Raw genomic sequence first — 16,602 nt, forward strand, 5'->3', positions numbered from 1 at the left:
ATCCAACAGAAGGTCATCGGCGTCCACCGATGAGGAGTCAGAGGTATCCTGGCCCCAGGGGTCATATGGGCCTTTGGGCTCTTTGAGACCATCTGGAGAGGAGGGGTTTGGAGCCCCGAGTATGGCCTTAAGTGCAGGAGCCAGAAGACTTGGGGGAACCAAGGGGCTCAGAGGTTCGGATGGCATCGATGGCCCTTCATCGCCCGAGGAGTCCCCAATAAGGACCAACTCGGACGCCTTGCGCTTTTGAGCCCTACGGGGCACAGAGGGATCGCAAGGCACCAACATCTACTGGATCGGAAAGACATCAAGGAGGGCGTCGAGGCGGTCCAGCAACAATTCCACCCCAGTCGCTGCAGTCGGCATCGGCGCAGCCTCAAAGGTGTTGGCGAAGGCACCGGAATCAGGGAATGCACTAGTATCAGTGGTGCAGCCACTGGCTCCCGCTTGCGCATAGTGCGTTCCACTGCCAGGTGCCCCAATGCTCCAACTCTGCTTCGAAGGTTTCTGACGATAGTGGAGGCTGAGATGGGAGGGTTGGGCCCAACTCCTCCTTGGGACCCAACCCTCCAAGGGAAGATGGGGCCTCCTCTTGTCTAGGCCGCTTATGCGGCAGGGCGACAAGCACCATGGTCCTCACCGGCCTGGATCCGTGCTCAGACACAGACCGGTGCCAATGTCTGCAGGATCTTCCACAGTGCTTGACCTGGTCCTCCCCCGATGCCGAGAATAATGACGATGACCCAGTTGTCCGGGACTTTGAGGACACCGATCCCCAGAGCCCCCCTGCCCTGAAAGCTTCAGGGGAGGGGTGGTGACCGGGCGACTGAGGGTAATCGGTTCCCCTCGATTTCCCTCTGTCCCTGGGCGTAGAGGGCACTGATGCTGGTGTAGAGGGATCGGACTTGCCCGAGCCGAAGACTTTCTCCATTTTATCCAGTCTGGCCCACCGGCCCTTTGGGGTCATCTGAGCACCCAATTCACAGCTGCGGACATCATGTGATGCCCCCAGGCAGAGGATGCACACTTCATGTGGAGCTGTTAGGGACATAGTCCGGGCTACTGGGGGCTTCAGCGGAAGCCTGAGCCAGCCATGAGGCACGCAGAGACCACGAGGGTACGACGACCGGTGGATATGGAAGAAGGACTGAGAAAAACCCGAGGGAACCGAAGAGAGACCCAGCGCAGGAAAAAAGATGTGAAAAAGAAACTAGAAACTTTGATAGTAGTTTTCCATGCCGGGCTCCATCTGATGATGTCACCCATGTGTGAGGATTACCATCCTGCTTGTCCTAGGAGAAAAGCTTTGTAAAATTGAGTATTGTTGACCATGTGACAGCTTCACAGATATCCTGGATTGTTGCCTGGTTGATATGTGCCATCGCGGTGGACATTACTCATACCTGATGTGCTTTAATCAATTGTGGAATGTCCAAACCAATAGTGGAATAACAATGAGAAATGCATTAAGGCAACCATCTTAATACTGTTTTGTTTTTGACAGCTATGCCTTTTTTTTTAGCAGTGTCGAAGGATATGAAAAGTTGAGTTGATTTCCTAAGTGTTTGTGTGCAGTCCAAGTAAAACAAAAAGGCTCTCCTGTAGTCTAGGGTATGTAATGCCTATTCAGCTGATGATGTATGTGGTTTTGAAAAGAACGTTAGTAGTATTTCCTGATTCAAGTGGAATTGAGACACTACTTTCGGAAAAAACTTAGGATGAGTTCTGAGTAGTACTCTGTTTCTGAATATCTGGGTATAGGCTACCAATGACTGTAGTTCACTTACTCTTCTGGTTAGTGTGACTGCCATTAGAAATAGGGTTTTCCGGGGGAGGGGGCAGGTATCAAGATGGCGCCCTGAGTACACATACGAACAGTGGCTCCTGCTCCTTTCTCTTAATTTTTCTCTTTGCATTTTTTTTTCTTTCAAATTGCCGATATGGGAAAAGGAAAGGTGTGGTAAGCACTTACCCACCGCAGGAGCCTCCCGGCAAACCACCATGCCGGCGTTTTCGTGAGATATTGTTGCCAGAGGATGTGGTTAGTGCAGTTAGTGTAGCTGGGTTCAAAAACGTTTTGGATAAGTTCTTGGAGGAGAAGTCCATTAACTGCTATTAATCAAGTTGACTTAGGGAATAGCCACTGCTATTAATTGCATCAGTAGCATGGGATCTTCTTAGTGTTTGGGTACTTGCCAGGTTCTTGTGGCCTGGTTTGGACTCTGTTGGAAAGAGGATGCTGGGCTTGATGGACCCTTGGTCTGACCCAGCATGGCAATTTCTTATGTTCTTATGTAACTGATGCTGGATGCCAATTTGGCAGGATCCTGGGGCTTCCCGTCTTTTGGCTGCTGAGACTTCACTTAGCCTGGTGGAGCGGTCCATGCCTAGGCCTCCTGGAGAACCCACCCGTGCAAAAACTGAGACCTCGGGGATGGAACCAAGACCTGATGCCGCTCTCGTATTAACGAGCAGTGTTTGTAGTCCTGCCAATAGTGAGGAGACGCAATGGTACTTTACAGAGTCAGCTTTGATGTGCAGTCATCCGGTATGGTCTCTTTGGTGAAGCTGAGTCGCAGGAGGTCCAAACTGCCGGAGTCGTCGGGCATCACGGTTTTTCCGGTAGGAACTGGATGGGTGGCAGACAAGGAAATACAAGCTGGGTCGATGATGTGAGTTGGCTCTTCGGGCAGGCAAGGTCAGGCGTAACAGAGGTCAGGCTTGGAGAAGGCAGGCGAAGTCAGGCGTAGCAGAGGTCAGGCTTGGAGAAGGCAGGCGAAGTCAGGCGTAGCAGAGGTCAGAACCAGGTAGTCGATCCAGTAGACAGATGAGACAAACACAAGGAACAGGAACCAGGAATCACAGGAACAAGACAAGCGCAAAGCAACTACAACTCGGAAACCAGAACAGGAGACCAAGGCGATCTGTTGCAAAGGCAACACTGAGGAGCGATGCCTGAGATTTTATATGTTGGGGGAAACATCCAGGTCCGTGGCCAAGTTCTCGCCACGGGCCCTTCAAAGGTTTCACTGGTGTGCGCCACGCCTAGGGACGGCATCTCTCTGCAAACCCCACGGAGAGGCCCGATGAATGGAGGCATCCTGGCTGGAGGTCCCAAGAAGCGGAGCAGGGCCGGAGGTGCTGGTGGAAGTCCGAGGTCGAGACTGGCGTCCCACCGCTGCCAGCGACAAGCAGCTGGAGCCTGAAGACTTTGTAGAGAGGTGAGAGGGCCGCACTGCGGGGCTGCTGCGGGTGGCGAGCATAACATAATGCTCTTAGCCATGCCAGTCTTCTAGCTACGATGGCTGTTGCAGTTACCCATGTAGTGCTATCAAAGAAGTCATAGATAGACAAGCAAGTTTGCTTACTGTAAATAGTGTTTTCCGTAGATAGCAGGATGAACTAGCCATGCTCTCTTGGTGATGTCCTCTGGGTGGAGCTTTCCTTTAGAATACAGAGCGGTCATTTCCCATGCGATCACCTCTCCTTCTCAGTTTATGACAATACTACGATAGTGCAGCAATGCAAAGGGAGGCTGTCCAGGAAGGAAGGCAGGATCGCATGGCTAATTTATCCTGCTATCTACAGAAAACACAGTTTACGGTAAGCAAACTTGCTTTTTTCCCATCGATTTGCAGGCTGAATTAGCCATGCTCTCTGGGAGCGCCCAACTTAGAGTTACATTAAATATATACACAGTCTACTGATCGTTGAGGATGATGTGATCCTTAGAGAATGTCAGTTCAAACTTATACTGTGCGCAACCCGCCCTTTTCATGGACAGCCTTGACCTCCTGTGGTATGATGCAACACTGATGAGCCCACCGAGCCGTCTGACGCAGACTGCTGGTTGAGATAGTAATGAGATGTGAAAGTATGTACAGATGACTATGTCGCCGCCTTACAAATGATCTGGCCCAGTATGGCAAGCCTTATGTTCTTTAAGCTGCAGTGGCTCTAACTTGACGTGCTTTAACAGAGCCCATTAGCTTAGAGGAATGGGATGCATAGCAGAACTGAATGCACTGAATTATCCAATTTGCTAAGGTCCTTTTTGCTACCAGACCACCTGACACATTTGGGTTAAACGATACAAACAACTGGGATGCACGTTTGGTTGTTTTGAGTTCTCTTTTTGTAGTAAGCTAATGCTCTTTTGCAGTTCAAGGTATGTAGCAATCTTTCTCTGTCATTGTTACGTGGCTTTGGAAAGAATGTATTCAGGGTGATTGTCTGATTCAGATGGCAAGAAGATACATCTTTTGGTAAGAAGGATGGATGCGTCTGCAAAGTAACTCTGTCACGGTAAAACTGTAAGTACGGGGAATAGTGAACTAACGCTTGAAGCTCACTCACCCATCTCACCAAAGTGACTGTGACTAGAAACACTACTTTCCAAGTTAAATGCTTCATAGGGACCGACTCCATGGTTTCGAAAGGTGGAAGCATGAGCTTCTCCAGGATAACATTCAAATCCCAAGGAACCACAGATTTAGAGACTGGAGGTCGAATATGAATAAATCCCTTCATGAATCTAGATATTTGTTGAACTTGGTTTGTGGGCCCTTGGGTTGTGGAGAGAGCTGCCTCCACCCAAAGGGAGGAGCCCCGTGGGGACTCTCCACGACAGGCAGGGTTCTCAGCAGTGATGGACACAGGAGTCAGAGATATATTTATTATACAGCAAGAGAAACCAGAAGAGCGGGTTTGTAAACTCAGTCCTTGAGTAGGAAGACCTGAGATGGATTCTCAGATAGTGGTCCGCAGAGCGGGGTAGGCCGGAGATAGATGTTGGCAGCGGGCACAAGACAGCATGGATCCGGTAGTGGTCCGCAGAGTGGGGTAACCAGAGGATCTGCACAGCAGAGAGAAGCAGAGTTGTAGATCAGGTCTAGTACTCACTCCGTGGTGTTGCAGAAGAGATATCGTTGTAGCAGCAGCGGACACCCGGAGCAGGAATACTGAAGGATCATCCCTAGAAGTAGCGAGAGGTACTCACTAAGCTGGTGGAGGTGAGCCTCGTAGAGAAGGCTCTCCGAGGAGCGGATAGCCCTGAGTGCAACAAGGCCCCCGAGGAGTGGGTACCTGAGTCACTCAGTCTGGAACATAGAAACAGCGAGGCGAAGCGTCTCTGAGAAAAGGAATTGAGCAAGATGGAATCCTTGCTAACTCGTAGGTAGGAAGGTCCGGTAGGTTTAAGTACACGTAAGCAGTGACGTCATGCGGAGGGGACGCCCCCAAGGTTCCCGCCATGACGTGGATAAGACAGTGGCAGGCGCGCGCGCGTGCCCTAGGTTACACCAGATTCAAGATGGCGACCGGGATTGCCCACGCCATCCCGGGAATGCCAGGGAGGTCGGCGTTCAGAGGCAGAGGTGGCCATCTTAGCCAGAATTGGAGCTACAGGGCAAAATGAGGTGAGCAGCAAAGGTCGCAGCCGTCTGCAACCGACTGGTGCAACAATACTAGTGGATGGGTAGAAATGGAGAGCCCATCCTTCGGGACGTGATACACTGCTATTGCATTTAATTGGTCTCTAAGAGAGGAGGTGGCTAGTCCTTCTGCTAACAACGTATGTAAATACCGAAACAGCAGTTCAGGGGCACAGGAGAATGGATCAGTGCCATTTATGTGATACCAATGAAGGTATCTGTGCCACTTACAAGCATAATTCTTTCTGGTTGATGGTTTTTTAGCCAATACAAGAATGTCCTGGCAACTGGAGGTGATCTAGTATCCTGCTTTCAATCTCCACAATGTCAGTTGAAAGGATGTATGCATCGGGTGTAGCAGAGTACCCGCTTCCTGTGTCAGTAGGTCTGCACTGCTCTCTAAGGAGATCACTGGCGCAATGGAAAGTTGAACAAGCTAAGTATACCATGGCTATCTGTTGCAAACAGATCCATACATGGCATGCCCCATGTAGCGAAGCGATCATCCACCACACTCTGAATGGACAACTCATGGGGATGAAAGATCCTGCTGAGCCTGTCGGCCTCCATGTTTGCAACCCCTGGTAGATAGATTGCTTGTACTTCTGCCTATTCCAGAATCTGTACTGCTTTCCCGCACAAAACTCTGGAACCGGACCTGCCTTCTTTGGTTATGTAGAACGTTGCCACCTGGTTGTCCGTATGTATCATTATACACTTTCCCTGAAACTGAGGTGTAAATGTACAAAATGCATTTTTCATCACTCTCAACTCCAGAAGGTTTATTTGAAAGTTGACCTCTGTGGGAGACCATAACCCCTGTGTCCTTAGACCACACAAATCGGCTCCCCAAACTTTTGTTGATGCATCTGTTGTTAGAATTAGCTGATGCATTGGGGGAATGAAATGGCGCTTCTACAGTTAAGACATGTCTTTTGCCATAAGGCTATTTCTATTTTCATTGCATGAGTTAACACTACCCTTTTGGAGATTGGTTGGCTGTACTTAGACCATTGGGATTTGAGACCCCACTGCAGATGTCACATGTGATGAGTATGAGGTGACGAAGTAAATCGCTGCTGCCATGTGTCCCAATAAGATTAGAATTGCTCATGCAGAGGAGTGAGACTGCTGTAGTAGTTGTAGAGATATGAAATGAAGGACTCTGGCTCTCTCAGTCTGGAAGTCCTTTTTGCTCCTATGAATTATAATATCTGCATTCACTGGAAGTTGGACTTTTCATAATTTATGATGAAATCTAGATTTTCTAGGCAGAGAATTATTTCGGTTAGGCGTGTTTGAAGAGTTGCAGACTGCAGTGACATAATCAGCCAATCGTCCAGGTAGGGAAATAGTCTTATTCCCTTCCTTCTCAGATGGGTCAGGCACTTTGTGAAGACTCTCGGGGCAGAGGAGGGGCCAAAGGTAGTGTTGGTTGTTGACCTGGAAGCAAAGGTAACGCAAGGAGGATTGGTGCATTGGGATGTGGGAATATGCATTCTTGAGATCCAGTTGGACTGGAGGAATGGCAGAATGGACTTGAGAGATGTCATCTTGAATTTCTCCCTGTGGATAAATTTGTTAAGGGAACGAAGGTTCAGGATCCGGTGAAGGCCTCCAGCTTTTGGGGATGAGGAAATATTGAGAATAGAAATCCCTATTGCTCTGATGTCAAGGCAGTTATATATCGCCCCTTGATGGAGCAGAAAAAGAACCTCTTGTTGCAGGAGCGTAGCTTGTGTTTGGTCCCAAAAACAGTGTAAGGTATTGATTGGAATTGCATGAAGTTTAGCTGGTACCCATTGTGAATTATGCTCAAGACTCAACGATCTGATGTGATGGATTCCCAGGAGTGGTAGAAATGGGAAATTCTGCCTCTCTGCTCTATTATGGGAGCGCTAGGGAGCAGACCCCATTCTGGAGAGGTAATGTGCCCTTGGACCATGGCGGGACTGCAGAGGAGCTCCAAGGAAGTGCCGAGGCAAGCAAGACGGACAGGCTGAAGACCAGGAGCCCTGACCTCTGCCGAACCTGAGTGCATCGAGAGAGATCCAACAATGCAATGCTGGTCTCTGGGTAGCCCTCCGGCCACTCGATAGCTCTTTCAGACCTGCCGCCTGGAATAGCAGATGCGACAGGACAGACAGAGGTCGAGGACAGGCGATGGTACTGGAAAAAGATGAAGACACTTGAAGTCATGGTCAAGACGAAGGTACTTGGAGACAAGGCCAGGCTAGACACTAGGCAATACACTTGATGAGTGAACAGAGGACAGCAGGGTTAAAACTCAGGATGAGGTGGACTCTGGGCAACTCTCAAAGCAAGTTCCGGCTGGAGTAGAGACTTCAGTGACCTGGCGCAACCAGTGACATGGCAGATCCACTACAAGCTCGATCCATCGTGGAAGGCTAGGGCGAAGCTGGAACCAAGGACATCCGAAGACAAGGCTTCCAAGGAGGAGCCGGAAGAAGTGAACACCTGAAGGCAGAACATCTGTAGACAAAGACAACAGGATCAACTGAAGACAAGGACATTTGAAGACTAGGACATCTGAAGGCAGGATCATCTAGGACATCTGAAGGCAGGATCATCTAGGACATCTAGAAACGAGGACATCAGGGCATCTAATGATGAAGACATCAGAAACCACTGAAGACGAAGACATCAGGAACATCTAAGAAGACAACAGGGACACGGTATCCGATGAGAGACCAGGAACACAGAAGAAGACGAGGGAATTCCCATGAAGAATGGAGAGCCTAGGAGAAGCTGGAAATGATGATAAGTCCAGGAGAGGAGTGGTTCCTTGCAAAGGCATCGAAGAACTGACAAAGGGCCTTTTTTATAGGGCTGAAGAGGAATACCCTGGATGACATCATCAGGAAGGGCTGTGGGGCTACTCCCACAGCTGGCCCCTTAAATCAGCTGGAGAGGTGCAGCCACGTGCCTAGGAAGTAGGCAGGACCGAGGACAGCGGTGTCCCTGCTGCGAAGAGGAGCAGGAGTAGCACTAGGCCGCAAAACCAGGGCCCAGCGCTGGCAGCGGATGCCATGGAAAGGAGGCTGGGGCGGCACCATGCATGTCGAAGGAGGCTGGTGTTGGTGGCCTCTGGGCCGCAGGGCAGGACAACAGCGGCAGCTCTGACCGCCGCGAAAGACAGGCGGCAGCCTCCAAGCCGCGTGAGGATACGGCAGAGGCTCCCTGCCGCTGCGTGGCAGGGAGATAACGTTGGCGGGCTCCTGGCCGCAGAGGCAGGGTCAGAGCAGCTGGGGACCTGGCGGTGGAGAGGTGAGAGGCTGCTCACAGCTAGGCCCACGAGCAGCATCGTAACTCCTTCAATGGTAGCTTTGTTCAAAAGCTTTGCTCAAAAACGTTGCTGTGGCTTCTGAACAGAGGTCTGCTGCTGTTTTTGAGGCCGTTGGTTCCATGGACATAGTCTGAGCTGGCTTTGTTGCCCCTGCTGCCTAGGCATCTGGAAGGTCTGGTACTGCTATGGCAGTAAGTTTTTTTTATATTCAGGACAGTATATCTTTGCAGAGCCTTGTTGATCAGCAGGCAAGGTAAGGGAGAGAACTGCTCTTTTATTTGTAAGACAGTTTCCCTAAGCTTATTCCCAAATACGTTATCCCCCTTGCAGGGCAAGTCCGCAAGTTTCCCATGGACGTCTTACCTGATGGCACCTGCACGGAGCTAGGCTATTCTGAGAGCAGCTATTGAAGTTGCAGACGTACGTGCGGACATATCGAAAGCTTCATAGATGGTTCTCAACAAGTGCCATAAACCCTCTTCCAGATCTATTAAGGGTTGAGGTGTTGAATGATCTCCCGCACTGTTTGGTATGAATGGCTTCAGGTCCTGAACGCACTCATATAAGTATTGTGTGATATGAAACTGATGCTGTTGAATCCTAGCATTCAGCATGGAGCCCTGAAAAACTATGCGGTCAAATTCATCCAGGTTCTTGTCTTTTCTTGGCGGTGTATTGGAGTGAATGCGGGATTTCTTAGTCTTGTTCATCGCCGATTCCATGGCTACTGACACATGCAGCAGCTGTACCATGCCATAGTGGGGTTGATTTACGCATCTGAAACTTTAAATCAGTCTTGCGGAAGACTGACTGACCTGCAAATGGGGACTCCCAGGATTTGTCCATGACCCCATCTAGAACTGAATGCGAGAGAGCAGCTCTTTATAAGGCTCAGTCTGATACTCTATATATGGACCACTGTAAGGGCAGTTTGTTTGGGGGTGAGTTTTTGGGAGGTAAGTTGGGGTTAGGGGGTTGGTATTATAGACACATTCAGAGGTATTCATTGTAAAATTGACATCAATTAAAGAATTTTAGACTTTATAAGTGATGAAAAGGAGTTGATTTGTACAGTGCAGCTAGCAGAGACTGCAGTGTACAAATAACTCTTCTTGTTAGAATTTTCATCGCTTATAAGATCTAAAATTCTTTAATAATGGTAAATTTTACAATGAATACCACTGAAAGTATCTATAAAAATACACCCCCCAACCCACCTCTCGAAAACTCACCCCCAATCAAATTGCCCCCTACAATGGTCCATATATAGAACACCAGACTGAGCCTTATAAAGAGCTGCTCTCTCTCTCTCTCTATGGGGTAGATTTTCAAAGGGTTACGCGCATAATATACAAGCGTAAACCCCGAAAACCTACCCCTGCGCGCGCCGAGCCTATTTTGCATAGGTTCGGCGGTGCGTACAAGCCCTGGGATGCGTGTATGTCCCGGGGCTTTCAAAAATGGGCGGGGACGGGGCCGGGGCCGTGGGCATGGCAACGGTCTGGGGGCGGGCCCGAGTCCTCCAGCACAGCGAGCGTAACTCCGTCAAATAAGGTGGGGGTTTAGGTAGGGCCGCGGGGTGGGTAGGGGGGGGGGGGGAAATCGAAAAAAAAGTTCCCTCCAAGGCCGCACCGATTTCGGAGCGGCCTTGGAGGGAATGGGGAAAGCCATCAGGGCTCTCCTTGGGCTCGGCATGCGCGCATGTTATAAAATCGGGTGGGCATTTGTGCGCGCCGGGTAGCGCGCACAAATGTAACCCGCGCGCGCTCCTTTAAAAATCTGGCCCTCTGTGCGTGTAAAGGCTGCATACGTTATAAAATAGCACGTATCTTTTCGCGCGGCGAGATAAGCGCGTTTATGGGCCCTTTTAAAATCCTCTCCCGTTACTGCATATCTACACCGCCTCGTTCTGAAGTTTGAAAAAAACTTGGGCATTATACATTTCATGGAGTGATGTCCGGGGGGACAAGTTCAGAGGTAATAAAATCATGATAGGGTATATACACACACATTCTTTGCAACCTGATGACGTGTTCGATACAGACGAGGAGTGTTTGGGAGATTAGGGTGGAGGGGACTAGTCTAGATAGTGGGGGGGGGGGAGTAATATATATAGAAAGTGGGGTGTAAGGTGGGTGTTTACAGTATTTTATAAGGTGCGGTACAATTTGGTTAATATGTTTTATTAGTGAGTTAATATCCTATAGTCCGTAAGCTCCTATGAACTTATGGGTACGTTTGATAATAAGCCTTTCATGATGGAAGCTACAGGGTGGGTTGAGAGAGAAAGGGAGGTGGGGAACTGGAATACGCAGGAACTTGTTTGCAAATGTTATTTAATTTGCTCGCTCATGTATATTATTGGATTGTTCTCGGATCACCCTGTTATATCATTCTGTTAACCTGCTTAATGAATATTACATTACAAAAAAACAAAGGACTGGTCTCCTGTCTGCCTCCAGAGACTGGCTTCCTCGACTAATGTAGGTAGAGGCTCACCCTAGGCCAAACAGACAAAATATCGTCGCTGAGCAGGGCTGCCGGCAGACTCCCGGTCATCAGAGACAGGCTGAGCCAGTCCTGGTTTTATCCCAATACACCTATGGCCTTGTAGTTCCTGTCTTTCCTAGGGAAACTGGAATTACAAGCCCACAGAAGCCCTGAGGTAAACCCAGGACTGGCTCAGCTCATTTCTTAGTGACGTGGTTTCTTCAGCCACCCCCAGCCCTTCCCCACTCACCTGGCCTCACAGAACTTCTTGGTCATGCTGGGCCGATCCTGGTTCCTCCGCCGTCGGAACCACCGCTCCACGTGTCGGGTGTGGAGGCCGCACTGCTGGGACAAGCTGCAGACCTGACTCTGAAATACGAGCCACAAGTGGGGAATAAACCTGCTGTACGACAGGAGTGGCTGCAAGTCTCTGTGTACTTGCTCTGGGGCCGATGCAATACTGAGTTTAACCCACAATCGGACGCGGGATAAATAGGAGCTAATCCACCCCCTAATGCAATAGGGGGATTAGGGCCTTTTTAACGCGCGTCTGACGCAGATTGAATGAAATAGCGCTCATCACAAGCAAATGCAAGTGAATGAGGCTATTACTCATTCACTCCGAATGCAAAAAGATAAATGTGCGTCTCAGACGTCTGGAGCAGGCGTTAATAGCTGAGTGCATTGAAAAGAAGTTCAGAAAGGCAGAAAAAACTGCTTTTCTATACTTCTTTTTTAAAGTAAAATAAAAATAAAATAAAATAACTCGGCAGACCACCGAGTTATGAAGACCGACGCCGGTAAACTCTGCCTCAGTTTTCATACTCGGCCTTCTGCCAGTAATGAAAATGGCCGCCAATAAACTCGGCAGACAGGCAGGTTATGAAAACAGAGGCCGAGTTTATCGGCGTTGGTCTTCAAAACCGGCAGCCGCGATGGGTCGCGTTAGGAGGCGCTACAGTCCTTGCGGGCGCCATGTGTGCATTAAAAAAGTGGGTGCTGAAAAGTCAGTGCCCGCTTTCAGCGCACATAATTGCATCGGCCCCACTGGGACTCCAGGGTCCCTTACTGATGACTTTGAGTTGGGAGTCAGACTACCCCTCCACACCCACAAATCCCCTGCTGCCTATGAGCATCCGATATATAAATCTGGTCCTGCACGCGTGGTGGTGGTGGGGGAAGCAGCCGAGAGGACAAGGAGAGGTCAGGGGTGGGAAAGAGAAAGAGCAAGTATTTGATGGGAAGGTTAGAGGTTAGGGCTTTTCAGCTTGGAGAAGAGACGGCTGAGGGGGGATATGATAGAGGTCTTTAAGATCATGAGAGGTCTTGAACGAGTAGATGTGACTCGGTTATTTACACTTTCGAATAATAGAAGGACTAGGGGGCACTCCATGAAGTTAGCAAGTAGCACATTTAAGACTAATCGGAGAAAATTCTTTTTCACTCAACGCACAATAAATCTCTGGAATTTGTTGCCAGAGGATGTGGTTAGTGCAGTTAGTGTAGCTGGGTTCAAAAAAGGTTTGGATAAGTTCTTGGAGGAGAAGTCCATTAATGGCTATTAATCAATTATACTTAGGGAATAGCCACTGCTATTACTGGCATCAGTAACATGGTATAGGACCTAGTTTTTGGGTACTTGCCAGGTACTTGTAGCCTGGATTGGCCACTGTTGGAAACAGGATGCTGGGTCTGACCCAGCATGGCAATTTCTTATGTTCTCGTGCCGTTAACACTATACGGGGACCTAAAACATAAATAGCAAGTACTCATGTTTTGAAAAATAACCATAGAAATCATTTATATTGTGTGTCACGTGTCATCTAAAAAATAATAATTCATATTTCATTGTTTTATTTTGTGATAAAGCTCTTTAATATGTCTATATTGGTCTTTCTTCTGGTGACTATAGCTCCCCCGATGACAATAAAGCTTTATAATTTCGTTCCATCTAATAGCATTGAACTTATCTCACCAGTCACGCTCGGCAAGAGTCCCCCCACACCAGCTAATTTCTCCAATAATAAAACTTCCCCCCCCCCCCTCCGACACTGTCCTGAGGAAAACAGCGGTTTAAGGAAGGAAATGAATTTGCGTTAAACTCTCTGGTCCCTGAAGCAGGCGCCAATGCGACGAAACGCTGACAGTGTCGGGCGGGCAGGTTTTATTATTGGAGAAATTAGCTGGTGGGGGGGGGACTCTTGCCGAGCACGACTGGTGAGATAAGTTCGATGCTATTAGATGGAACAAAATTATAAAGCTTTATTGTCATCGGGGGAGCTATAGTCACCAGAAGAAAGACCAATATAGACACATTAAAGAGCTTTATCACAAAATAAAACAATGAAATATGAACGACACTGTAGTACGATGTCAACAATAACCAGTTCTAACCATGGTTATTTTTCATTACACCAGTACTTGCTATTTACTTCTCAGGTCCCCGTAGAGTATTAACGGTTTATGGTAGGGGGGGGGGGGGATCGATTCTTGAGGCATTGGTTCAAATGTTCTTATGTCCTACACCCTCAGACTGCTTTCCTTAAGGACTACCAGGATTGATGAACAGGAGGGGGCGCGCAGACTGAATACTTTGTGAGCGCTTCTCTGACAACCTGCCAGCAATAGACACAGTGTACACGAGGCAGTAGAACCCCCTTCTGCCCCGTGAGATGTTAGAAGCTCTGGTGCTGGGGAAGATCTTCGCATCCAAAGTTATGAGCAGGGCGGGCTGGTGAGATTGTCTCTTTCAGCCGTTCACTGCTGCCCCCTTCCCTTAGGCACAAAGCCAGGCTGTAAGCTTTTAGGGGAAGGGAACTTGCAATCACACGAGTAATCTTGTACAGCACTGTGTACACTGTTATACACAAACAGCAACAGTTCATATATTTTGGCATTCAGACTGAGCACGGATATTTACATTCAGGGAGTCTCCCCATAGAGCAAAGTATAGGAGGGGCTCACCTCTGTAGGACTCTTGTTCTGTGTGATGTAGAAGATTTCCAGGATGCAGTTTGGGGTGGGTTTCAGTGGTGATTTCTCCTTCACACCCAGCTGCCTGCTCAGCGGTACAGCCACATACCTAGGCAGGAAGAGATGGATGACATGCGGTCAGCGGCAGGAGGAGACGTGCAAGCATACGGCAAATGTCACGAGCCGGGGAGCCTTACAGCAGAAATCTTTGGCTCACAGAGAAGGCAACCAGTACCTTCAAGACGTGACTACAAAACACCAGTCATGGGTCACTCACTGGGGGGGGGCGGGGGGCATTCTGCACTATTGCGGAGAGCAGAAATTGTGCAGAATTCCACACCCCCCTGAGCAGAATTTCCACTTTCTGCACAGAAATTCTGCTTTCTGTGCAGAATTTGGAGAAAGCCCTGGCGTGCCGCGAGCAGACCCCCATCCCGTTTGAGGCGAAGATGGAAGAGGCCCCGGTGTGCCTCATTGCGGTGAAGAATAAGAAGGTCCCGGTGTGCCACGCTGCGGTGAAGAAGGCGGCCCCGGTGTAGAGGAAGAGGCCTCAGCATGCCTCGTCGCGGTGAAGATAGAGGTGCAAGTCCCGGCATGCCGCGAGTAGTGCAGGACCCAGTGAGAGTGAGTCTGTGTGTAGTGGTTGTTTATGTGAGAGGCTGTGAGGCTGTGTGTCTGTGTGTGTGTGTGTAAGAGAGAGAGAGAAAGCATGAGTGAGGGTGTGTGTGTGTGTGTGTGTGTGTAAGAGAGAGAGAAAGCATGAGTGAGGGTGTGTTTGTGTGTGTGTGTGTGTAAGAGAGAGAGAGAAAGCATGAGTGAGGGTGTGTGTGTGTATGTGTGTGTGTGTGTGTGTAAGAGAGAGAGAGAAAGCATGAGTGAGGGTGTGTGTGTTTGTGTGTGGGTGTGCCAGAGAGAGGGAGTCTTTGGGAGGAGCGTGTGAAGGAATATGTGTGAGAGATTGGGAGCTGGCGTGAAAAAGAGTGTGTGTATGTGAAGGAATGAGGGTGCTTATTTGTGAGAGAAGGAGCCCGTGTGAAGGGCTGTGTGTGTGTGTGTGTGAGAGAGAGAGAAATGGAGCCCGTGTATAGTGGGGTGAGAGAGAGGGAGCCAATGTGCAGGGATGAGAGAGAGATGGATAGCCTATGCAAGGGTGTATGCATGAGAGAGAAAGGGAGCCTGTGTGAGAGAGATAGATTGCCTGTGTGAGGATTTATGCATGAGAGAGAAAGCCTGTTTGAGGGTGGGTGTGCATGTGTGAGAGAGAGAGAGACAAAGGGAGCCTGTGTGTGAGAGAGGGACAGAGGGAGCCTGTGTGAGGGTGTGGGTGCACAAGAGAGAGAGGGAGCCTGTGTGAGGGCAGTACTAATAGATTGGAAAATTTTGACCAATATAAAGTGTTCAGAATTTTGCAGAATTTTCCATTTTTGGGCGCAGAATTTTCAGTTTTTTTCTGCAGAATTCCCCCAGGAGCAATGGGTCAACGTTCCATAATGACATAGCAGCTGATGGCAGAAAAACACCAACTGGCCAATTCAGTCTGCCCAATTATTCCTGTTCATACAGCTAAGCATACATTCCAGAAACTTGTAGGCTCTCGCTCTGTCTTCCTCTTTTGCTCTCTATCATCCTACAAGTTCTTATGTTTAATCCAACTTTCTGACTCACTCCGCCCATGTTCCAAACTGAGGAGGCAAACGTTCCCCCTTATGGGCTGAATTTTGAAAACCGGCTTTATGTGCCTCAAATGTAAATGGCTGTACTACAATAGCCATGGCTTTTGTGCATTCTTTTGCGCAGACTGCAGAGAGGCAGTTCGAGGGCACAGTTGGGATTTGCCACATATCTTTTGGGGTCTATTTTCAGACGCCAGCTGGCTAACAAAGATAGCAGATGAACTTATCCGGCTAATTCTGGACAGATCATCAGCAGCGAGGTTGCACCACTGAATATAATCGATTATGTCAGAGTTAGCAGGAACGTTTATCCAGCAAACTCTAGGACTGCTTTCTGGCAGTCCTAAACTTATCCAGCCATGTCAGGGGGATAATGCTGAAAATTGGTGTTTATCTGGCCACCCCGGACTGCTCCCGCCCTGCCCCTGACATAGCTGGATACATTTTTACCCAGATAAACACCTGCCTGGCTATGTCAGAGGCAGCGCATTTTCAAATCCTGGTATTTGTCCAGCTAAGTGCTGTCCTTAGCCGAACTAACATGCTGAATATTGAGCTCTCTGAATTTAAAAGGCATGTGTGAAAATTACATCAGGTACAGAGAAGGGCTACCAAAATGATAAAGGGGATGGAACAGCTCCCCTATGAGGAAAGGCTGAAGAGGTTAGGACTTTTCAGCTTGGAGAAGAGACGGCTGAGGGGGGATATGATAGAGGTGTTTAAAATC

The 16,602-nt window shown here is 49.0% G+C and overlaps 1 protein-coding gene across 3 annotated transcripts in view; it reads right to left on the bottom strand.

The window, feature by feature from the left end:
• Positions 1–16,602, bottom strand: part of CERS4 (ceramide synthase 4) — a 183,451-nt gene that overhangs the window by 57,998 nt on the left and 108,851 nt on the right. For all 3 annotated transcript variants that reach the window (XM_029610800.1, XM_029610801.1, XM_029610799.1), the window contains exons 3-4: positions 14,194–14,311; positions 11,480–11,598 (exon numbers count right to left, since the gene is read on the bottom strand). In XM_029610800.1, the coding sequence (XP_029466660.1) occupies positions 11,480–11,598; positions 14,194–14,311 (237 nt within the window). The remainder of the gene's footprint in view (positions 1–11,479; positions 11,599–14,193; positions 14,312–16,602) is intronic.

Source organism: Rhinatrema bivittatum, chromosome 8 (genome assembly GCF_901001135.1).
Source record: "Rhinatrema bivittatum chromosome 8, aRhiBiv1.1, whole genome shotgun sequence".
Classification (NCBI taxonomy): Eukaryota; Metazoa; Chordata; class Amphibia; order Gymnophiona; family Rhinatrematidae; genus Rhinatrema; species Rhinatrema bivittatum.